This window comes from Micropterus dolomieu, linkage group LG15, assembly GCF_021292245.1.
Source record: "Micropterus dolomieu isolate WLL.071019.BEF.003 ecotype Adirondacks linkage group LG15, ASM2129224v1, whole genome shotgun sequence".
Classification (NCBI taxonomy): domain Eukaryota; kingdom Metazoa; phylum Chordata; class Actinopteri; order Centrarchiformes; family Centrarchidae; genus Micropterus; species Micropterus dolomieu.
This window is the reverse complement of record NC_060164.1, coordinates 18,026,155-18,050,533: the sequence shown is the minus strand read 5'-3', so window position 1 is coordinate 18,050,533 and position 24,379 is coordinate 18,026,155. Positions and strand designations below refer to the sequence as shown.

The 24,379-nt window shown below is 39.0% G+C and overlaps 1 protein-coding gene across 2 annotated transcripts; it reads right to left on the bottom strand.

Annotated features, from left to right (window-relative positions):
• Positions 1-1,916: 1,916 nt before the first annotated feature.
• LOC123983937 (carbohydrate sulfotransferase 15-like) lies at positions 1,917-20,252 on the bottom strand. 2 transcript variants are annotated; one of them, XM_046070394.1, is made up of 8 exons: positions 20,024-20,249; positions 7,817-8,447; positions 6,484-6,823; positions 5,661-5,804; positions 4,658-4,814; positions 4,282-4,438; positions 2,372-2,519; positions 1,917-2,269 (listed from the first exon to the last, which is right to left on the bottom strand). In XM_046070394.1, the coding sequence occupies exons 2-8, from the start codon at positions 8,279-8,281 to the stop codon at positions 2,079-2,081; spliced, it is 1,602 nt and encodes a 533-aa protein (XP_045926350.1). In that variant the 5' UTR covers positions 8,282-8,447; positions 20,024-20,249; the 3' UTR covers positions 1,917-2,078. The 2 variants fall into 2 exon arrangements, with proteins under 2 accessions (XP_045926350.1, XP_045926351.1); XM_046070395.1 differs by lacking the exon at positions 2,372-2,519 and having other exon boundaries at positions 2,109-2,269; positions 20,024-20,252.
• Positions 20,253-24,379: the final 4,127 nt, after the last annotated feature.

The following is a 24,379-nucleotide window of genomic DNA, read 5'->3' as shown; positions in this document are numbered from 1 at the left end:
TCAAACACATCTACTCTACAATGCCTTTTTTGTTGTTGTTGTTTTGCTGTTTTTAATTTCTTCCCATCCAGTTTACCCCTTTTACTTCCCCTAAAGTAGCATTTAGGTTGTTGAAATGCTTATTGCACACTGGCAGTATTCTGTACCCTTTTGGTACAGTTATTCATTAAAGCTATTTATGATGTACATACAGTATGTACACTGAGTGAAATATTTAAAGCCAAGACTCCATGTTTTTTATCCATCCAATCGCGTGGAAGTATTTTAAATATATGTGCATCAATAATGTTTTTCTAGTAACAAATGTCAGAAAATCACTATCTGCTAGAACCCAAGGTGACACCTTCAAACTGTGTGTTTAGTGTGAACAATAGTCCAAAACTCAAAGATATACAATTTACAATTAACCTGTATAAAAAAAATAAAACAGCAAATACTCAATTTGAGAAAATGGAACGAGAGAACATCTGCTTGATAATGAACTTACAGCTTCAAAATAATTTTTATGGTACACTGACTTGTAATAGAGCTTCTTGCGGAAGCTACCGCTCCATGTAACACTGGAATCCCGAATTGAAATCTAACTCTAAAGGCACCATGTCTCACACCAACAGCAAGCAAGCTATAAGAAGAAGCGAAGAGTATATAATATACAATTTAAGTTCTTTGGAAGAAGCTAGCTCGGTATTGTCAGTGTGGATATCATGGCAGAGACTGCAAAGAGACCTAAGAAGACATTGTCAGATGAAGAAAGGAAGAGAAAAAGAGAGACTGACCAAGCAAGAGACCTATAAAGCTAGCCAACAAAGCTAGAACGACGCAAGAGCACTTACAGTAACATTACAGATGTCCAAGTGTGTTATCTAGTATGTTTGCTGACATCAGTTCAAGATTTATAGCTAGCAGTGAGCAACCAAGCAACATTATGTAACTTTTCTACCATGAAATAACAGCTGGTAGAGAGTGCTGGTGTCCTGCCTGAGCCTATGGAAGAGAAAAGGGGAGTGACCATGCAAGAGGCTCCCGGATATGGAGCTGCCTGAAATAAAAGGCTGCATGAGAGACTCTGAGCTGGCATTCTTTCTGTTGGACTAGTAAGTACTAACTTATTAGCTGGTTTGCTATGTCTTGTGTTGTTGGCTTGCTTGATGTTTGGCTGTGTTAGTAAAGTTGTCAACTTGCTAGTTTTCGATGGTAATATTTATCATAACAAAGACAACAGCTGTCCTTATTTATGAAAGCGGTGAATTGCACTCTGAAATGGTAGGGGTCACACCAACTCTTACAAAATGTTGCTTCAAGTGATCAGTTGATTTTTGGACTAATCATTTCAGTGCTACTTTGAGATCTCCATTAAATTTGTATAGGTTCAAACAGTTTGCACTATGAGTTTGTGTAGGCCTACTGACTGACCCACTGTCGGGTCAGTGAGGTTTAAGAGGTTAACACTTAACGACACAATGACTGCTGGTATTAAGATATCTCAGCTTTCAGAATGTTCCCTGATGACTTTCCCCAGACACACAATGTGCACAAATCAGTGCTGTAATTAAATTATGTATGCCTATGTGAGGACTGTTCTCTTTTCGAATCTCTGAAATGATTTTTTTTATCTTTCTTGTTAATAAAAAAATTAACAATAAAAACAGGACAGGAAATGTTTCTCTATGTGAATGAGAATTTGTAATGTGAATTACAACCCAGTGTTTTAAACCATAAGTTAAGTAAAAACTTTATCAAGAGGTGTACGTTATTGTATTAGTGGAGACTCTAACAGTGCATTGTGTGGAGCAGCAGTAAAATGGCCTTTTAACAATGTAAAACATCAAATTTTAACACAAATTCAGTTTCTTTTAAATATCATCTTGATTGGATGAGTCACTCACATTCTTTCAAATAAATACCACAAACAAAACTCACACTTATTCAGAGCTTCATATAATTCCATTTACAACTATACACCGGCGTATGAGTTCTCCCTTTTGTAATTCATTTCTATCAATAGGCATTCCTGATGTAGCTTTCAGCTCTGGTTGGTCATTCACATCTGTCCACATTTTGCCCATGCTCATGACCCTTCAGGTGTTACTCCAGAGGAAGGCTTTGTTGTCCAACACACTGGCCAGTTTATGGTTGAAGGGCTGGTGAAATTCCCTGAGGAGGTCTCTGGTGGCGGGAAGCATAGGACCCAGGTTCCTGTCTGCCGCCCGCCGAGTGTTAGACATGGGCCGTTTGGTCAGTGCTGCCTCTACCTGCTTCGACAGGGGACCTGCGTGGAGGATGGGAGGTTGGTGTCAGAGTCCTTAACAATACGAAAGTGAAGGCTTGTGAAAGAATCAGCCACTGTTACTGTAGCTTTTTGTATACATACCTACACTCAGAAAATCAAAAACTTTCTTGATTGTCACTTTAAGATTGGCTGCATAGTCCTCTAGTCGGAGAACTAGAATCTGCTCCCTGTGGAAAACTGTCAGCCAGTCCAGTAAGAAGATGATGTACATCCCCAAATTTAGTCTCACCTGTGAGGAAAAATCAAACCAACGGTTGACGTCATGGTGGCTATGTCCACTTATTTTATGTAGTCATGTTCTGGCCTGACTGCTTTCCTCTGTTGCCGGTGCCAGCCTAGCAGATACCCTAGACACTCACTATGCATAAGGGACCTGCAAATTACCCTACACATGGTAACTGTCAAAGTGGGTGTCAATCTTTACAACTTTGATGAGAGGATGAAGCGGAACTATCCTTCTGGTAATGAGGTAAGAGAAAAAAACACCATGAAAGTGAACTGTGGGAACAACAATCCCGTAAACTTGTGTTGTCTCCTCTCCATGCTTGACTTCTGCAGATAACAGTAATGTTATGTTGATGTGCTAGTTTGCAGTGCATCTCTCACACGCCAATATGTGCATAAGGAGAGAACTAGCAGTTCACTTTCACTGGCACTATTTACTGCTGTTTGACAAACATATTCTAAAAACTACAGGAGCTAATATATTTAAGAAATGATTTATCCTTTAAAAAAAGTGTATGTATTTCTGATCATCTTTAAGAATTTACATTTAAAACTAACTACCAATTCACATTTTTGGTTTTGTTCTTTTTCACAGTATTTGTCGACAGTAAGAAAAATAAAGAGTATAGCAAGCCTTATAACTATCAATTTCAATTTTTACACTTTAAAGTAACTTTCTCACTATTAAAAATACTGTTACACTGACAGGTCAGCTACAGAAAGAGCTCTGCTATCAATACTAATATGAGTTTTCAAAGCAACAACTATCTCCAAAGAGATTTGTGAACACATTGAGCTCTTTCTTTATTTCAGTGTAGCGCACAAGTGCTAGGACTAGAAAGTGAAACTGTCAGCTCGTGTTTCAGCGTGCTTAAGGTCAGACCAGTCAAAAAAAAATGTTGTTGTCAAATTGTTGACAATGTACCGGAAGGTGTTTCAAAAATCAACACACAGAACACAGTTTTGTTTTTACAGGAACAGCAGTCACAAGTTGAAACAAACCAACAGGGGACATGATGAATGCATTCAGTATAAATGGGAAGAGCAAATTATACTTCTAATGTGAAGCTAACTAATGTGACCCACACTTAGCAATAATTGTAATGATCATTTCCTTCCTTAAGTCATTGTTTTATTCCTGTTTGTTGAATTGTAAAATTAAGAGTGACATATTTTTATTTAATCAACATGCACTGACACTATGAATCCTTAAGAGGGCACCACAGCATAACACCAACAGCTGAAACTAAGATACTGTGCCTAGTAGAGTGGCACAAACTAAAATAGGTTTGAAAGCCCTCATCTTCATCATGTAAACAAAGAGAAACTAATGGTGTTTCTCCTGAATGTTTTTGTGTGATTTGAGATGGATTCTATGTCTGTTCCAATGCTTTCAGGTCGAGCTGATTGCTGCTTTTACTGTAGTAAATATCCCAAGATAACAGTGCTGTCACCTTCATGTTGTGATTAGGGGTGACAACCGACAGAGCTCATAACTCAGCTTACTCCTGAGGGAGCGCTGCCTGACAGGATATATGCTGAAGGGTCTGGAGTCACTCTGGGCAGTGAGCTGGTTGTATTTTTCCCTGCACAGAATGAGATGCACTTCAGTGCAGTAATATCCATTTCCAACCGCTTGGAGGCAGAAATACTCAAAGAAGAAATTGGATGGATGTTGTTTGGTTCAATTAAATATAGATTTATAAGCTGTAATTATTCTTGTGCAAACTGACATTCAGAAAAGTAAGAACATCATTTCAGCTAACCGGCATGGTGTTGGAGAGACTGGTGTTGTAGATGCAGGACCTAAGTGACCTCTCAGACAGGCAGGACTGAAACAACTTTACAGACTCTATGACCTTCTGATGGAAGTCCTCTGCTGACTTGTTGGCCATCTTAAAGTACAGGTAGTCAGAATAAAGCCTGGGAACAGGAAGAAACAGAGTTGCAAGCCAGTTGGAACTACAAAAGGACATTTTGCTGGATGTACAATAGGAGTTATGATTTAAAACAAATTTATTCTGCAACAATGACAAATTATAGGAAAATACATTGGTAGCAATCCAAACCAAATTGTTTCACCAGAGAAAATCACATCTGTATCTATACAGGCAGATGTGTGGATAGATTTCTCTACAGTACCTCTCTACAGGATCTCTAAGCATGATGATTATTTTGGCACCAGGCTGGACTGTGTGGATGAAGTCCTGGGCCAGGAACGGGGGCTCTGTCTCCTCCCTGTCTCCGTGAAGATAGCTCCAGGCTTGGTTGTCCCACATAGTGGACGCACTGGCTTCACCTGGCAAGACATTGACAGTCTTAGCATCACTTTGGGTAACAACAGTTCATTTAAAATGCAGATGAAGAAACAAGAAAATGAGAAGTACAGACACTCAGGCATAAGAATGTAACAAGGTTGAGCTGAATTTCAGGCCAAAATATGCAAGAGATGTTGCAAACACTTTCCTTATCTGGGTCTGTCTGCTGTCTATACATGGTGTCTTTCTAATCTACACTTGAACAGATTTGTGACACTACAGTTGCGCGTTTTACATTAAAGAAATGAATAGTGTCATTTCATATCAGTAACCATGCAAAATCCAAATAAGGAGTTTGTTATACTTCAGCAACCAAAGCCAAGTAATCAAAACACATCATCAGCACAGTTCTCAAAAACCTGCATAACCAAGTTAATATTAAGGATTTCCCTCTCAGGGCTAGGTCCAGGGGGGCAAAGTCAACCTCATGTATAATCACAGATGCATAGAAAGTGAATAAAGGTGGTTATGACAACACTCAGAGACATTTGAGATTCTATGTACACTTCAAAAGACACTATGCTGTTCTCTTTGACCACAGAATATCTAGAATAATGGGAGCACCACTATAGTGCTCCTGAGGTCAGGGCCACTTGTGGGAAATCCACTGAAAATGAGGGAGGCCTGACAATAAAGGAAAGGGAGATGACAGGGCTGTAATTTGAATCATCGTCAGGATCCAATTGTTTTCACCATTCAAAGGTCTTCAGAAAATACCAAATGAAAACTATAAAGGCAAGAGATTCTTCTGTCTGATGCACAATGGTCACTAACAATACTTAATCATATCCACCTACACACACACAAACACTTGCACATGTGTGCACCTGTTATGAGCTGGAGTGTGTGGTGGTCTCCAGATGAATTTCCACTGATTTCTTCTTGGATGTTGTAGGCTGCCAAGTCAAACAGATCCAAGTAATCTTCCACAGGAAATTTTTCCTGGAAGCCGTCTTTGAAACGGATATAACCTGCAACCAGAGTTATACCAAAATAACACTCATTATATACTCTTTAATAGATTTCTTCACCATATAATTAATTTAATTAAAAGTGTTTTGGTCAGGTCTGCCAGCACATAAAAATAATTTGACTCACAAAGTACTTTCATGCACAAACATAGAACTATGTAAATACAGGGAAATAAAACAGGCAGATGACAGACACAGTACAATGTTTTTTTACATAATACAGTTAATACACAACACTTCCAGCAAGTGGCTCAAAGTAAAGTGAAAGTGAAAAGAAGTAATGGAGCATTTTATTAGAAAGCAGCTGCAGTTGTTCTTCAGCTGTAGTCATTGGTGGTGGGTTAGTTTTCTATCTTATTTATCTCTACATTTGAACATTTTATACTAAAAATGATTTGCTCTTGATTTGATTGTGAATTCTGAATCAAAATTTTATGTTTTAAATTTATGTTGTGCATTTTAAATGTTCATTTAGGCACATTGGCAGAAGACAAAGAGGAAAAAGAAATAAGGACACAACAGCAGTGCTGACATGAACAGTTATTTTAATTATCCATTAAGCTGCCTTATTTACTCAGTAATTGTTTAATTAAATATCTCTCCATCCATCGGCTAGCTTTAACAAACTTTTGACTAAATCATTGAAACATTCATAAATAACCATCTCCTGATAACTTACCAAAGCGTTTCCTCGTCCACCAATGTGGCTCCTTCATCGTGTTGAACTTGACTTCCGGATGCAGCAGCAGCCTGTGGAACAAGTCCGTTGTGCCACACTTTGGTTGGCCGATGATGTAGAAGAACGGCAAGCAGCGAAGACGAAACACTTTGCCGTTTCTGTGGTATAAGTGCTGTTGGAAGTTGGTCCTCAGGCGGTCACACACTCCCCTGAAGCTCTTTGAGCGCAGAGTAAAGAGGTTCCTCCTGTACAGGTCATTGCCAAGTTTACTGGAGAACTCCTCATACCAGCAAGGGCTCTTGATGCTGGGCAGGAAATGGCGAGGAATTACAGAAAACAACTGCAGAGAGGAACAAAATGACATTAGGCAATTCAGAGGGAGGACAAAATAACAGGGACACTGTATAGAACAGTGTAGCCTTTTGGTAAATCATGATTTTGAGAAGGATATTGAAACTGTCAGAGGTAACATTTGTTACTCTTGCAGCAGTCCTTCTACAGTGTACTCTTTCAGTATCTATGGGACTTTTAAGGTGTCTGGCAAAATATGGCAGTTTCTACTTTCACAGAGAAAAGCAACTATTTATCACCTTGAATTCATGTTATTTACACTGTTAAAAGGTTACAAGTTCTCATGACATCAAAAGTATCAAAACATCCATGATTTAGTGCCACAAGACAAGACATGATTTTACATTTTTGCAACTGATGCATTTAGCCCGTCAGTATTTGGCCATTTTGTACAGTTGTTAGTTTCATTATTCTTTAAAAAATCTATCACTGACACTTTGTACTGATTGGTATTACTGACTCACTTGTGTTGCTACCTCTGTAACTGGGATTTACATTTTAACTGTCAGGATTGCTGATGCTTTAGCTTTTAAACACTGCAAGATGATGTAGGACAATGTGGAAAAGTAAGATGAGAACATATACCAAACTTACCAATTACAGTACATTAGCACGTAGTAACAGCAGTCAGAAGGCCCTTAACAACACATAACCTGATATTTACTTAAAAGCCCTAAAAACATGTTGCATCAACAACCTCTGTCAGTCTCAACAAACACTGGGTATTATAAGCTTCACTAAACAGCCATTTACTGCAGGGTTGATTGTAAGGTGTTTGTTATTTGTCAGTCGCCTACAATTCACTTTTGACAACAAACAAATGATCGGTTGCTTATTAAAATTTTCCAGTATAGACTGAATTATCATTTGCCAGCATATTTTTGTCATTGTTGGATGAAAACATTGCAAAAACAAAAACAGCCTTTTTATTTTAGTTGGTCTACTGATGAAAATGGGACAGACCGTTTTCCCACAGACTTACATGGGAGTCCGTTTCAATGACATCCTTTTCATCAGGCACGTTCCTAGGTTTGTATTCCAGTTTGGAGCTGATGATTTTCACCAGCAGTTTCATGTCTATTAAAATCTTTTCAGAAGAATCGTCAGCTGTTGCTGTGCTGTTTGGGACACCCACAGATCTGAGCTGAAAGGGTGAGGGGGTGAGCAAAAGTCGTTTCTTGTCCCATGTCAGGATGTAGGAAGCCATGATCAGGAACGTCAGTGTCAAGCCAATCAGGAAGCTAACCACTTTGACTTTTGAGATGCTCCTCAGGTTAGACAATGACAAGAGGGGCACCCACTTGACATCCAGAGTTTCGGGCACATTTGTGTGATTGAAGTCAAAAAATGTCCTTTTCCCATAGTTTTCAGCCATGGGCAAGCTGTGGAGGCTGTAATGGTGGTCTGTTTGGGTGTTGCTTCCATTTATGCAGTCTGATAGTGACATACTGACATACAAGCAGAGTAGGCACGTAGAAAATGGAGCTGGGAAATTCTTCTTTCAGAGCTTCACCTACAGGAGGTTGTGTGTCCTTATGTGTCCATTCATCATGCAGTTCATCATTTTTCTTCATTCCTTACATGCTCCCCAGTCTTCATCATTTCCTCCTCTCCTGTAAATCAGAAACAGTTGTAAAAACACAACACATGACTTTCTTTCTTTTTAAATGACTTCTGTTTTCTTTTCACTGAATTTGGAGCATTGTAGTTTCTTTTGAGGGTACAATGACCATTTTTAATATTAGGGTATTTGAGGGAGCTTTATTCCTCATCTGGGGCACCAGTATGTGAATTTCAAGCTATACTTTCTTCTATAGCGCAAGTCACCTCTAAAATGTTTGAGGTCAGCTGCAGTGTGTGTGTGTGTGGTCTGCTGGATGGAGAGCCCTTGCTTTATGATGAGGGATATATAGCAAATGCAAAAATAACTCTATTAAGAGACTTTCAAGGTCACAAAAATAGTTACTCTGCAATTCAAAACTAAAAACACACAATTATTCTCTGTGAGCTAAAAGCCCGCTGAGAGCTCTGTTTTGTTAACCAGGAAATACTATTTTAAAGATCACAGTTTTTCACAGAGAAAACCAAGTTAGGTATTGATACAGGTGGGCACGCAGTGTGACAAGTGCATGCATTTTGTTCTCTTTTCCCTCCGCATGATTAATAAGAAAGTAGGTATTATTATTTCTAGGGTCCAGTGCTAATGCATTTCAGACACTGAAGTGTAAAATGTTTTTCTTCTCTGACACTTCCTCAGGCAGTAACATATTTATTTTTCTTTTGTTGCAGAGTTTGCAAAATTTAACAATCCCACTGCACCAGTTCTAGCGAACTACAAGGAGCATTCTCTAATTCTACAGGGCTTCTTTCTTGCTACACAACAGGGGCTTGTCAAATTGCCGCCAATAAAAACTTGTGTGACTCAACATGTTCACACTTAAATCATTAAAGGTGCAAATTCAGAGTTTAATGAAAGCCCCCTACACCTCAGGCAACATGGGCAACATCACTTGATTTTGTTCCATTAAAGTAATGAAAGCAATTCCAGCAAAAATAGTTGATCACTGTAAGTAAATGAGGAGCTCCACCCACAGAAGTGTTTGGCAGATTGCCATCATAACTGTAAGGCAAGCCTGTCCTGTAGCCTACTCTAGTTGTTACTGCTAGCAAATTCTTAAATGACTTGACAATGCTTGAAGTGGGTAAAAGCCTGAAGAGGTTTTCAGCAGTTATCTGCTGCTTTGGAGGGAACTTTCCAAAGCCTGAAGAAATAACCCTGATGATATCATAGTGATGTCATCGGGGTCAGGGTGCGAACTACGGGGTTATCTCAACCGGGGTTTAGAAACTAAACAAAATTAACAGAAAGCCTGTGCCCTAACTGAGGGCATGGAGTTTGACAGACATCAGCATTTAGGCAGGGAGAGTCTCATGAAAGACACTACCAAGTTGCATAATGAGAAGTGCCATACTAAATCGCTGGAGTACCCCTTTAAGACATTTTCAATCATGATCATATCATTGTAGGATAGTCAACTAACACACAGTGCTCGCTTGTTACCTGTGTACATGTACATTTGGTCTTGCCAGCTCCTTCCATGTGTTGATTTTCTTATGCTCACAGCATTCCATTGGGTATTATTGTCTTTACACTTGTTAAAGCACTTTGTAACTTGTTTTTGAAAAGTGCTCTACAAATAAAGATTATTATATTATTATTATTCCCCTCATCTCAGTTTTAATGTTGCAACAATGCTATAAATTGTGGGTTACTCAAGCAAAGTCTACATCAGCGCAGACTTGCACAATATGTGCACAAAGGGGTTGAAAAGTCTAGAAGAAAACCCTTACACACTTCTAGATTTCATAATAGCACAGCTCTGGGCCCTTGCAGACTTGTCAGGAATGCATGGTAATGTGTGCGAGCCTGCATGGGAAGACACTGGAGTTGGGTAAAGAACTAATTTTTGATTCTAAGGTGTTATGGGCCTAAGTTAATGAAATATCAGTAGACAGAGGTGGGCTAAGTGTAACTCTGACATCGACAGTAGTTAATAGTTGAGTTATTAGTGAATAGTGCTACTGCTGATACTAATCCTGATTCTGGCCTTACCTTTATATGTCTTATGCTTCCATTTTTTTGTTTTCATGCTTTTTTAATGAAGTGTGGAGCCCTTTCTAGCAGTGTTTTGTAAGGCATCATATCAAGGAATGCTAATGTTCTCTTGTGTAATTTTCTTCATGTCTCTGCACATCTTTATTTGTACAAATACAGGTAATTGTTATACTTTCTGTTCTCTGTAACTATCAAACTATGATGCCCATTAAAAAGTGTGGGAGAAGAGAGAGACTTGGAAATATGACAGAGGACAGTGAGAGTCATTGGTACAGCACAGAGTGGAGAAGCAAAGCAGCAGAGATGAGATCAGTGTGAGAAAGAGCAGGAAAGACAGCCTTTAGACCTCTTTGGTCTAGAAATCAATCTGTGGTGGGAAGCAAAGAGCAGGTAGGATTGACTGAGGTGAAACCCCACCATCAAAAATCTTGCTGACTCAAAATAAAAACCTGCATTCATCATGACATTAGATGCATTTGTTGTCCTAAGAGCACAAAATATCAAGACGGATCTGGTATCAAAGCCAGAATGGGATATTAACTGTTGGCGGTGCAATGGGTTGTTTACACAGTGAATTTGTCAGATTATCTGGAATCTTGCAGACTCAAGGCTGCTTTTCCTAAATAGGCAAGCCTTGATATTATTTCATCCATCAGGATGCACAGTAAGTATAAGCTACATACATCTAAAATAGGCTAAACCTATCTACTGCATTGTATGATCTATGTTCTCTTTGGATGTTGTTTTCCTTTCTCCTAAGTAGCTACTGTACTGGTAATATCTTTCTCTAGTCTATATTTAGTCTACATTCTCTGAAATTACAATACCAACAGTTCAAACTGAGGCTAATGGGAATTCCATTAGCTTTCAGGTATTTAGTCACAAACCAAAGCATTGGAAAGTAAAATTTTCTTCTCAGAGTTATTGCAATCAACCTGAAGGGGGCATGAATCTGTGTACCAAATTGCATTGTCGTCCATGTAACAGTTTTTGAGATATTTCACTAAACACCAAAAACTTCAGCCTCATTGTGGCACAAGAGAAAAAGCTCAGGGAATCGCCAAAGTTTTTAGGATTCATCCACAAAATTACATGCCAATTCATCATATAGTTGTTCAGATATTTCAGTCTGGACCAAAGTAATAAACCAACCAACAGCAGTTATCTTTGATGGCTTGGATATTGATGGTCCCCAGAGAATTAATTCAAATCTGTTTCCCCTGACCAAAATTTCCCATTTCTATGAGAAAGGGCTGAATGAAATGGGCAGATTGCCGTGGAATTTATAAAGCACAGCCATGCTCCCTTAGGATGAATTTTTTTTCCATTTTGGACACAGTATTCCTCTTTCCCCATCCTCAGGTCAAAATATCAACTTTGCTCAAGATATCACCATCCAATGTGTTGAATCTATTCAGGCCAAGTGGGTAAAACTATTTGTGTTTATTAACCCCTGTGTTTGTATTTCTACCCATGAGGTCAAGAAAGCAAGAGCTGTTATCTCTGGTGATGGTCTCCTCTCTTTTTTCTAACACAACTATCAAAATCCAATTGGAAATTACACCTTATGTTGTATTCTGTGTGTAGAAACCCCAGTCTCTACTACTTTTTTTCTGTATCTTTATCCGAATGTTTTGACATTATTTATCACACAGTTGTCACGAAGCTACTGGATAAAGTAAATACATGGGTCACTTTTGTTGTGTTTAACAAGTCGAGCAAATTTATTTTGCTTATATCAAATATCATATTTATATTTATGGATAGGTAGAAGAAATAACAGTGATTCATCCTCCGGGGACCATGAATGTGTGTTCCAAATTTCACGGTAAGCCATCCAAAGGTTGAGACAAAACTGGAAAAAATGTCTCATGGTGGTATAGAGGAAAAGTCAAGGGATCACAAAAGTCATTAGAATTGACCCTTTAGGGACCTTCAATATATGTAGCACATTTCATAGCAATCCATTCAATGTTTGTTAAGATATTTAACCCTGAACCACAGATGTCAACTGCATTGTTGAGACAATCATTGTGGAAAATGATTGGGCTCGCTTTAAATTCTATACTACGAAGAAGGCTCATATGTTGCTCTCTGCCACAGTGACCTTTTTGATACTGCTACCAGGGGCACCAAAGATGGATGTTTTCAAATTCTACATATAGTTGCTTTAATTATCATGTCTTCACACACATGAATTGTAGAATAGGTCACTTTTAACTGTAAATACAAAAATTAGATTCTTAACTTTTAAGAAGAAGTCTTTAACCTCTTGTCAGGAGTGTACTGAACCTCACAAACTGATTTGTAATAACAATATGTTCAGCTGTGATAAAGGGCCATCATATCAGTAGCTTGTGGCTGTTACATGGGCAAACCATGAAGCTCATTATTTTTAATTAGCCCCAGCTGTACAGATTCCACAGCTGTGTGTCAAATTTGCAATTCAACCTTCTGTGCTACTGCAAAATATTAACAATTACTACTGTCAAACTACAGGCCTATGTCTTGTTCCTTCTGTGTGCTTTCATTGTGTCCTACCTCCTTCACATAGAAGACAAGGTGACAGAATATTAAAACCTGATTGCACAGCTGCACATGCTCCACACGTGAGAGAGGACAACAAACACCGGCAGCTACTGTGCCATTCATCATAAACTTTGGGTTTAAAACTTCATACAACCAGGCCCAAACAAAAGAAGCGCTGAACGCAAAACAGTTTAGTAACCTGAGGTTAGTGAACATGTCCAGCTCAGCATTGGTCATCTAACATTAGCTTGCTTCTTGCTTTAGCTACGACCTACGAGGTTAACTCCCACTGTCGTTTGTTATGAAAAGATGAATGAGCATTTGATCACTTGCCAAACTTGTGGTGGTCGATTAACGTAATCATTTACGTCCCGCTGTCTTCCATCACGTTAATTATTAACGTCTGCTGCAAAAAGGTTACAGTTTTATTTAGTAGCCTAACGTCACACTGGGTTTGAGAGTCTGGAGGATGTGTTGACTTACAGTAGGTAATGAGCTGTCATTAATTGTAGACACACCAGGCTACATGTTTGTGCTCTGTAAGTGAAAAACAGGTCACAGTTACAGAATTCCTTATAGCTATGCAGTTTTATAAGCAGCCTGGTTTGAACGCAGCAGGTGACACAACATTCATTATAACCACGAGAGACTTGAGACTTGACTTCGACTCTAGCTCAAAGACTTGTCAGCATCTCAGACATACACATTTATACACACTTGATGCACTCAGACACACCCAGCCATGCTCCTTAAACACTGTCTTGCACCCTCTCATTTATTCCTCTCTATATACCCTCTTTGACAAAAATCAGCTGCAACCCATTCTCTGCTGCAAAGATACCAATTAAACAGCAACAGAAAATTCCCACAATGCTCATCCAGAGACAAAATGCAGGATGCTGTATGCAGATGTTCAGCTCTGTTCAGTATCAACATTACAAAATCTTAGCATGTAATAAAGCTTTTACAAATGTGAAGAACACCTTGAGAGGATCCACTGTGACCGCAAGATCAGTTAAAGAGAGGAGACAATCAGTTCCAAGAGTCAGCCCTCAGCGCAAACATGCATATTCTTGCCTCTCCTGACACATATTTTAATCATGTCTTCATGTTTATAAGTGTGTAAAGAGCCTGACCTTGTACAGTACACTGAGACTGGAACCTGGCTGAATCCCAACGCTGGGAAATGGGAGGCACAAGAGAAACTAATGCCACAAAAGGAAATAAGACAGCCTCCCTGTTGATAGGGAAGTCAAGCAAAGATGGATGGGATACCAAACTGAGGTAATAATGAAACTTTCTGTATGTGGGTGACAAAGAAATCAAAAGTCAAAGTAATTTGAAGGACAAAAAACAACAATTACTCCCTGCTGAGAGGTACTCAGAGATCTGTTGTTGTTTTTTTCTTTCGTTGGTCCTTTTCACAATCAGATTATGGATGAAATCTTGGCAGGAACTCTAACAGCTCCCTGAGAGCAGAGATATCTCAGGAAGTGGGCTTCATCCATCTCATAATGCTGGACTAGTCCTCTCTTTCCTTTTCCCTTCCAACTAAGAGAAAAGATGAGCAAGATGGTTTTCTGTCACTGAAGAATGATGTTTGTCCACAGGAATCTTACTCCTTAATCTGTTAAACAAGCAGACTGTTGAAGCAATAGTACAGAATAAACAAAGCAGACACGTACTAAGAAAAGCACCAGAAATATTAAACTTCTTGTTTAATAGTGGTATCTGTCTTGATTAGCCAGATCACCAGAGTCCACCTTGACATCTGGCGTGCAGATGTTGTCCTCAGCTAAACTGTATATTTATACATGGATGAAAGTGTATACATTTGTGCGTGTATGTTTTTTTAATAGCTACAGGTTGTTTGCTCTAGCAGCACTTAAAAACCAATGTGACATTAATAGCAAGCAGAGAACAGGCTTTTGATCTCATAGAGCATGCATATAAGAGTCCTTCTCTGACTCAGCCTGGCGACTTGATTCTGAAACACATGTATACCATTAAAATAATTTACTTACATGGCTACTCAAGATTTTGTCATTTCTATTGGACCTGGATATATGTTTTACAGTAAATTTTTGCAATGACTTTGCATGGCAAAAAGTATTTTTTAGTCAGTGGGTGTCACCTGCAATTCCTATGGTGGTCTGGGTGTCACCTGCAATTCCTATGGTGGTCACAAAGCCAAAATCATCTCACAATACAGCACTGCTCTGGGGGCGCTTGATAAACTGTGATGGATGTTCGCAACAGACAGATCATGAGGTCCCTATTGAAACTGAAGGGATTTTTTTTTTCTTTCTTTCTTTCTTTCTTTTTCTGCAAAGTAACGTCAATTTTAGGGGCCTAAACATACTCGAAAACTCACCAAACTTTTCACAAAATTCAGGAGTGGTGAAAAATTTTGTATTTTATGGGTTTCGCACATGGGCGTGGCAAAATGGCTCGCTAGCGCCCCCCACAGAGCAGTTTCACCTACGTGTACGAAATTTCTGTGGTAAGTGCATCATGTCCAGACGTACAAAAAAGCCTCTTGGAGTCATTGCCTAAACCCAACAGGAAGTCGGCCATTTTGGATTTAATGGTCATAATTTGGCAATTTACACACTTTGTACTTTAACAAACTCCTCCTAGGGGATTAATTCATTTGACTTAAAATTTTCGCTGTGCAGTCCAAACCCATTGACAATTAAGTTGTGCAAATGGTTATTACCAGTGGACCAGTTTGCCCATGGCGTGCTGCCAAAAATCGATGAATCGCCATGAAACAGGAAGTTGTTATAACTTCAGTATTCTGTCCTCACGACTGCTGTCCTGAGCAATACTAGACAGATAGCAAACAAAAACTCCAGAAAACCGTATGTAAGACAGACTGAGGCTTTACTGATGGTCGTTTCTGTAAAACTAAACAAAATACAATACGAAGCATGAATCAGTATACAGCAAACAGTACATATAGCACATATCCATAGAGTATGAACTAAAGATGACCATGTAAATGGTTACATGTGGCTCACTCACATATCTTTTCCAAGGCTCGATCGAAAAGAAATAACTGTCTTGCGTGCACATGGTATATAGCCCTTTGCTCAACTGAAAACAAAATGGTGGAAGGAAAATTAAACTTAAGAAAATTAAAACCACCGTCAATGTCCACCGGGGGTCAGTAGTGTCAGTAAAACAAGGATCAGCACATTCAGTATACATGCTCATATCTGCACCAAACTTTACATGTATAATGAGAGTCGCACCCTGAAAACATCTATATGCCAATATTCACTCAAAGTCATAGCGCCACCTGCTGGCAACAGGAAAGGACACGTTTTGCGCCGTTATGCACTACTCCTAGCAGGTTGGACATATCAACTTTAGAACTGTCCCAGAAAGCCCATAACGCATTGATGAAGCCATGCTGTAAAACTTGTGACTTTGCAGTTAACAGTGTGGCGGTGGCGTGGCGGCAAAGTTAAACTCTTCGCCATGACGCAGGAAGTTGTTGTAACTTGACTGTACATGCTCACATCTGTACCAGAGTTTACATGTTTGATAAGAGTCTTGCCCTGAACACATGTATAAGACAACATTCACCCATAGTAATAGCGCCACCTACTGGCAATAGGAAGTGACCTTCAACGAAGCAGCCCCAGCAGCATGTTTTACCTACATGTACGAAATTTCAGTGGCACATGTATCATGTCCAGATGTACAAAAAAGCCTCTTGGAGCAATGCCCTAAACACAAGAGAAATTCGGCCATTTTGAATTTTATGGTTATTTTTGGATTTTTTACAGTTCATACTTTAACGAACTCCTCCTAGAGAATTAGTCCGACCGACGTTTTTGTGAAACGGCGTGTCCTTGGCGTGGCATCCAAAATCAATGATTCGCCATGAAAGAGGAATTTAACTTCAGTGTACAAGCTCACATCTGCACTATATAGCGCCACAAAGGGGACACAGGAAGTGATGATTAACACGTTTGTGCAGCGTCCGAAGCCCAAATTCACAGCCACACTGCCAGAGCTCCAGAATCTACAACGTGGCCGCCTAACACCTAGACGCATTACACGTGCGAGGGCCCGCCAAACGCTGAAAGCTTGAAAGCTTTAATTTCACCTTTGTTTTCTCTTCCAAAAACGTTCAGGCCAACCTTGGGTTAGCCATGTTTCTTGCTTCATCTGTGTTCCTAAATCTCTGCATTTAACTTTGCAATTAGCATATGTGAGTATAATGTTCACAATAGACCCCAAATCAGAGTTGTAATAAACTGGAATGATCCTTTAATGTGCCCTTCAGATTACATAATTCTAAATATTACAATAAAAACTTTTTTTTTTCCTATTTTGTTATGATTACAAAATGATAAAAAGGCTAATACCGTCTTGTCAAGAACATTTGACAACAGTGGACTTTCATCTGTCAGAACAAAATGCTCTTAACACAATATCGAAGGAAATTGTTGTGAATAAAGATCATTAAAAGTCTGATTCAGCGTGTTGATTTTTGTTGATAACCCCAAGATTCTAGTCGAAAATGGCAACAAAACAGCATGTACTTCTTCTTTATTGTTGCTCAAAGATTATAAACTACGGTAAAACAAGCCAATTACTTCTGAACAGGGAAACTCCTCTGCCTGATTACATTCTTGCTATTGATTAACCTAATCAATGGACAGAAAGTGGCAAAAGCTCGGCTGTGACTTTGGTTAGCAACCAAAGCATGATGCTCTCCTCAAACTTGACACATGTATTTTCTTGAGTTGCAACCAGGAGTGCATTTGGATGCTGCTTATGTAACGAAAAACACTTGAAGACAGAACCTGCCAGCATTGTTCAACTGCTGCTACTTTTGATTGTGTGTGATAACCTACTACTAGAAATCTTGTTCGCACACACAAAACATCACCACACGACGAAGTAGCAGCTTGATCGTATTTGATTGCTTTATTGTGAGTCAATAGCTGTTCACACAGTCAATATGTATCTAAAAGGTGTAAGCAGTAAAACTTCATACTTATAATAATAATAAAACCAATAATTAATAAATAATTAAACCTTCACTTTGCCTGATCACACATTATAATGCTTTTAAACAAATATTTGTCTTGGCTGGTGACTCAGAGTGGATCTCATTCAAAGCTACAGCATGTATGTAGCTAATTAAAGACATTTTTAATTTGTTGCATTTCATGAATTTTTACTATTTTATTCCATTTGGGGGTCAAATGTGTATCTTAGCTAAAGATTGCAGCCAGTCTTTAAATAGTAAAGTTAAAATGTTGGGTGAAGTGTTGTAAAAGTGTTTTCATTTCAGGATAACCTTGGTTTCTAAAGCAATATGAGTCATAATGGCCTAAGTACTCAATCTGCAGTGTAAATCAACATATTATGTACTGACCATGGTCATTAAGTGTGTCAGAATGGATTCATTTAATTAAGTAATTTTACTACAGGTTACAAGCTTTCTTTTTATGTGGTACATGCAAATTCAACCAAACAACTCTTGGAGGAGACAAATTACAGATTACATTTTAAAAAGTCTGCAGTGGATGAGAACACTTTCCGTTGCAACTGTAAAGTATGTGCTGTTCAAACAACACATCATCGGAGTGAGAAGTAAAACAAAAATCACCGTGAACAACATCATTCACCAGGAAAATTACTCAACAAGGAAGTGACAGATTTTAAAAAGTTTGAGTACACTGAATCATCCTCTCTGAAATAAAGTTGATGTTAGAAATAACTCAGTGCCAGTATTGCATTACTGTAGATTGTTGTCATCTGAAGTTAAAAACTATACCAACTCTTTAAATAGAAGCTTGGAGCTGTTGCCACTTAAGTATCATGCAATCCTCCCACATTCCTAATGTTCTCTGTTACAGAATCCTTTTCTTCCATTTGTGGTAGACCCCCGGAGTCCAGTCTAAACAATCTGACATGGTACAACTCTCTCGCTCTCTCTCTCCCCTTTCATACTTTCAGAATTACCTAAGCCTTCCAACGTCAGCCCTTGCCAAAAGAAGCATGGCATTGACTTCTCAGGAGCTCCACACATTTGTTCCGCAAACTCCGGGGGCAACCTGAAACCTTCCTGCCCAGTAGATCAGACAGACTGCAGGACTGGGTGCAGCAGCCTGAGTGAGGTTTGGCTTGTGTGTGTGCAATTTATGGGGTATGGAGAGGTGCTACCAACTGATATTACATCTAGTCCTCCTTCTGTTGCACTCAGCTCCCACTCTTTCTCCCTCCAATTATCAATATAATACAACTTTAGTGATTTAGAAGCAGCACTGAGAGTCCACAGAGGTGGGTTTGTCCAAAGGTCATCTGCCTATCTGTCAGGACCTCCACCCAGCACCCTGAGCAGAGCTGCAGCGCCTTTAATAGACTAGAATGGGGGAAGCAGGGGAGGAAAATTAACTAAATGTCAAACAGGAACAGTGAGTACACAAACATCTCATACATCAACAGATCTCACCCCAGACTGCAAACCAAACCTTCGCAATGAGCTGGAAAAAGAATACAAAAGTCACTCAAAGGGTTTGTTTGCTTAGATGCACGAGAGAAACCATTTAGGCATAATGGAAGGAATTAGCCAGTGGAAATCTGTATGATCAGATGTTGGCAGAGAACGTTTCAGTTTGTTGTATTACAATCAAAAGAAAAACAATTACAAGAAAAGTGCAAGATGTTGGGAGTATGTGTATAAATGTTTACAGCAGTGTATCCTTGCATCATAACACAGTCCTGTTTGTGATTCAGTCTCTGGTAGACCAAGAGTATTTTACCCCCCAGAGAGGGAGATATACCAGCTGTTCCAGTGTGGGAGAAAATGTAACCAGGATGTTTTTAAGCCTTACAAAGTCTTAAACACATGCTTTTCAGGGACCTTATAGTTTATTATTATTTATTATTATGGACTAATTTAATAAAAACGTAATTCGGCTAAAGAATAATCTCTATATGCCATAAATCTCACAATTTTCAATTTTCCTCACTGTGTTTTTAATTGGTTAAATTTTGCTGAACAAAGATACTCACACTGGAGTTGAGTGGGTTTAATCCAGGCGCCTCTTTAGCCGCTCACGATCCATGATGACCACCAATCAAGGCGATTAAAACGTCCCGACAGGTGTCTGCATGAAACGTTGAGTGAAATAAATGGGAACGTATCCTCAGCATGAACGGTGTTCACATGTTGACAAACGCCGTCTGCAATTTGTCGCGGAAATGCGAGACTTCCCGGAGTCTCCAGCTGACTGAGCTCCCCCTGCACGCAACAGAGAGTGAAGACTAGAGAGGGGAGGTGCGCCTGTGGAGCAGCGCAGGGAACACCGGCAGCAGAACCAATCTTGTATGCATTTCAGCCTCCAAATGCTTTTATTGACTAGGTTTGAGGCGCATTTATGATGAATGGTACGGCAAATCAATACATGCAGGCTAATTCTGCCAGTTACTCTAACGGGTTTTGGGTCACCTATTGGTCGCAGTGTGGAAATGGATAATCGTTCACCTACCTTACTTCATTAAACAATTATTCTAATTAGGGATTCTTTTTATTAGCATTGTGTTTATTTCTAAATGCCCCATGTGTCCTAATGAAGTTCCACTGAAATCAGTACCATAACATCCACACCATTTCCTGTAAATGCACCATTTTGTTTTAATTTGGCTGCATTACACCAGTTTAATTTTAATGAACAAAGCAGAGTCTTTGAATACACAGCAGCTCTCCAGCCTTGAACAATCCCCATAGTATTTTTAATCTTTGTTTGGATGTTCACTCCTTGTCCATTTTAAAACACAGATGAAAAGGAATTCAAGCAAAACATTGTAAGGCCTTGAGTGATTTGGACAACATGTAAGATCTTTGAAGCTCATACTTTATCATTCAGTGTATGATTTTCTTAATAATAGATTTTTAATTTCTAAATTGGGCTTTTACTCCTAAGGACAAACTGTTGTTATAGTGGACTGATGAATGCTCATGTTCTTGAAATATTGCCTATTCAGGTCCTTTATTGGTTACCTAAAATCTACAGTATAACTTATTATCACTGGAGCAGCTGTCACATTCACATGACAGGTGGTTATCACTGGTTTTTAAATGAGGCCACAATGTTCTTCTAAACTAATGGAAAATGTTTTTCTTCATTAGTTGACTCATTCTGTGTGAGTGGGAGTCAGTGTGGATGTTTCACAATGGCACATTGGGCCTAATGATAAAACCACACGTTCTGTTGAAACAAAACTGAACTGCAGGTCCACACAAATGTGGCTAAATTGCATTCATCAATTTCTTTATAAAATACTCTTATTTATCCAATTTATCCACGTGAAACATACAGTATGTGAGCTTGTTTTTCTGTTTACACTTTCAAATCTTCAGATTCTGAAGGAAAAAATTTATCTAAAATGTTCAGAACAAACTGGGAGTCACAGTATTTGGAATCAATTATTTTATTATTTTGATCCAGTAATTATCCCACAACCTGCCTTATCTATTTTTACCTGGTGCAAATTTTCTTGAGAAGAGGCATACATTTTTTAAGTTGAATACATGAAAGAGTACTGTAAGCTAACCAACCATATTTTGAGTACTGGTAGATGTATGATCACTACCAATTAATATCATTGATGTCAGTGTCTTTTCTACAATTGACATCTCCTTGTTTCAGCAATGGTACACAATGATTGCTAACGAGAATTTTTCTTTCATTCTATAAGGCCGAAATGTATCTGATGTTTTATATATACATGAAAATATATTCATATTAAACTCAATTGCAGCAGCACTGTGAACATTAAGTGTGACATCACATTGTCAACATTGTCATTAAATCCAAAAAAGACACCACAAAACAACAAAGTACGTCCAAGAAAGCAAAGTGCATTGCCTGTTACAGTTTTTATCAGCATGGATGGGTTTAACACTGTGAAAAGACCTATCACGATTAAATGAAATACTTTCAGTTCAATCTAGATCACATAAACCCTGTCACTGACACGTTTCTTCCCCTTTACAGGAAGGAAATTAATTCTGTTGTCGAAAGCCAGCTCCCTAGCCATTCGTCATGACATCTGTTTCTTGTGGGGAATAAACAGAAAAAAAGAGAAATGAAATGAAATGTTGAGGGCTGCCATGATGTTCATCTTTGGAGCTCCCACTGCTTGCAACTTTAAAGAGGTGAGATGGTTCATTTCTGACAAGTGAAAGAGCCTGCCCTGGGAAAGTGACGCTGCTCTGTAAAGATAAAGTCTCATTTGAATAAACTGCCACCCCTTTAGAGCTTATCCATATGGATGAGGCTCCGAGTCTAATTGCTGTTAATTCCTGTTAAATTGATTGTGATTTATTCTCATGTCAAAGAGATGCACAAGCTGTGTGACTGAATGCAGGCTAACTGAAAGATATCCCCACAGAGTTTTGATCAGGTTGTATGTATCGGATGTGGTTTATGTTCATGTAGATTCAAACACACCATTCAACGATTATTTCACTCTAGGGATATCAATGTTGATCTGCTGGTCTATCACTTTGGTCCAGACTGAGATTTCCCATCAAAAAGTGTATGGATTGCCATTCAATTTGGTACTGTCATGTTCCCCACAGCACAAATTGTTATAACATTTTAGCATCATTATCTGGTCAAAATTGCAATTTGTCCAATACTTTGGATTATGAACCAAATTCCGGCATCCTCAGCTGTAGGCTATATGTATTTAGTGCTGACAAGCTAAAGTTAGCATGCTAACATGCCAAATTAAGATGGTGAATCATTATATTAGAATGGTGAGCATGTTGTTACCATGCTGATATTTGTATTTGCTCGTACAGTACAGTCTCTGTTAGCATGGCAGTAGTCTTGTTAAACACATCTTCCTTAAATATTTTATTTAAAGCGACTAAAATCAATATTTATATAATAATAGTGTATCAAATGTTAATGTGAATTGGGTCGCTCATACTGATGAACCTTCAGAGAATTATCACCTGATTCTGCAGCTTCCCTCAGCTTTCCTGAGCTTTATAGTAAACTTCAGCTCATTGTTTAGCTGTCAGACTGCAACTTTACTGTTACGGTTCACTTTCACCACAAGACATTAATATCTTCAGTTTTTCTGCTTGGTATAGTGCTGGTAAGAGGTAAGATTATGACGTTTCCTTATAGCCTGTGCTTAACTGGTAATCTGGTGTACCGGTGGTGCCGACACTTGGGGGCCAGACCCCAAAAGCAGAGGCCACTGCCCATTGGTTAATTTTCTAATTAACGACACTAGGCTGGCCCAATTACATTTCCTACTGAGCTGCCCCTCCCCCACTGTCCTCTCTGCATCTGGTGTCAGATGCCTTGGCTCTGGCTCAGAGTGAAACATCTATGGCGACAGCAGTAGCTGCAACAGGTGGAAGGAGGAGATGGCCATGAAGAGGAGCAGGTGTGTGACAGGGAAGCTGAGGAACAGAGTGAGCAGGAGGGGATTGTAATGGCAGTAAGCAGGGAGTAACATGCAGGGAAACAGAGACTCTCAGGGAGGCACAGGGAGGTAGTGTGTGTACCATGCCATGATGATGATAATGAAAAATGATTAATTAAATTAATGATGAAGATAGTAAGATAATATAAAATCATCGTAACGCTATCATAAAATGAAACTGTCTGCTGCTGGTGCTCACTGTCAATGACAAAATAGCATAAGATATTTGGCTTTTTTTTGCAGCCAAGCATATCCCCCTACCCTGGGCTGGCCTTTTGTGCTATGTATCAAACTTAATTATAATGACTAGCTATCAAACACCACACTAAGATTATCATAATGTTATACAGGACCTGATATTTATCATCTCTGCTTGGCTTTTACTGTGAAGCTGCCATGTAACTGACCTCTTAGCGTCATTTGAACTGTATTGATTTTAGTGACTTTATATATTTTTCTGTATTTGTGAAAGCTGGTTTCATTTGACTATGGTGTAAACATGAGCAGATCACTCTGCGCAGTCGCCAGTAGCATTGTGTTTTAAAGGGTATTGTAAATGTGTACATATTGGGAAGAGTGTAGGATAAATGGTGATGGTCATTAAATAAGTGTATTTAATAGGGTTTATTGTTGTTGCATGTTTGATTTTATCTTAAGTGAAAATGTGCATTAAGGTACTTATATATTTTGTACAACTTTTGTAGTTTTCACAGAGTTTACTACGGTGATCTATAATGATTTTTGATACCTAGGAAGATGGAAGAAATAAAAACCGAAGAAAGCTTCAATCTAGACTCTCTGCACCCTGCTTAACCTTCCAAGGGCAGTTACAGGAAATGGAATCTCTTTGTCAAGTCAAAAATAAGTGACCCTTGTGTAGGTTTGGCAAGTTTGAGGGGGGGGGGGGGGGCGCCCTGGCGC

Coding starts and splice junctions, on each gene's coding strand:
- LOC123983937 (XM_046070394.1), bottom strand. CDS start 8,281: ATGTCACTATCAGACTGCATAAATGGAAGCAACACCCAAACAGACCAC. Junction 4,815..5,660: donor CACACTCCAGCTCATAACAG/GTGCACACATGT, acceptor ATGTCTTGCCAG/GTGAAGCCAGTGCGTCCACT. Junction 2,270..2,371: donor TTTTGATTTTCTGAGTGTAG/GTATGTATACAA, acceptor TCCTCCACGCAG/GTCCCCTGTCGAAGCAGGTA.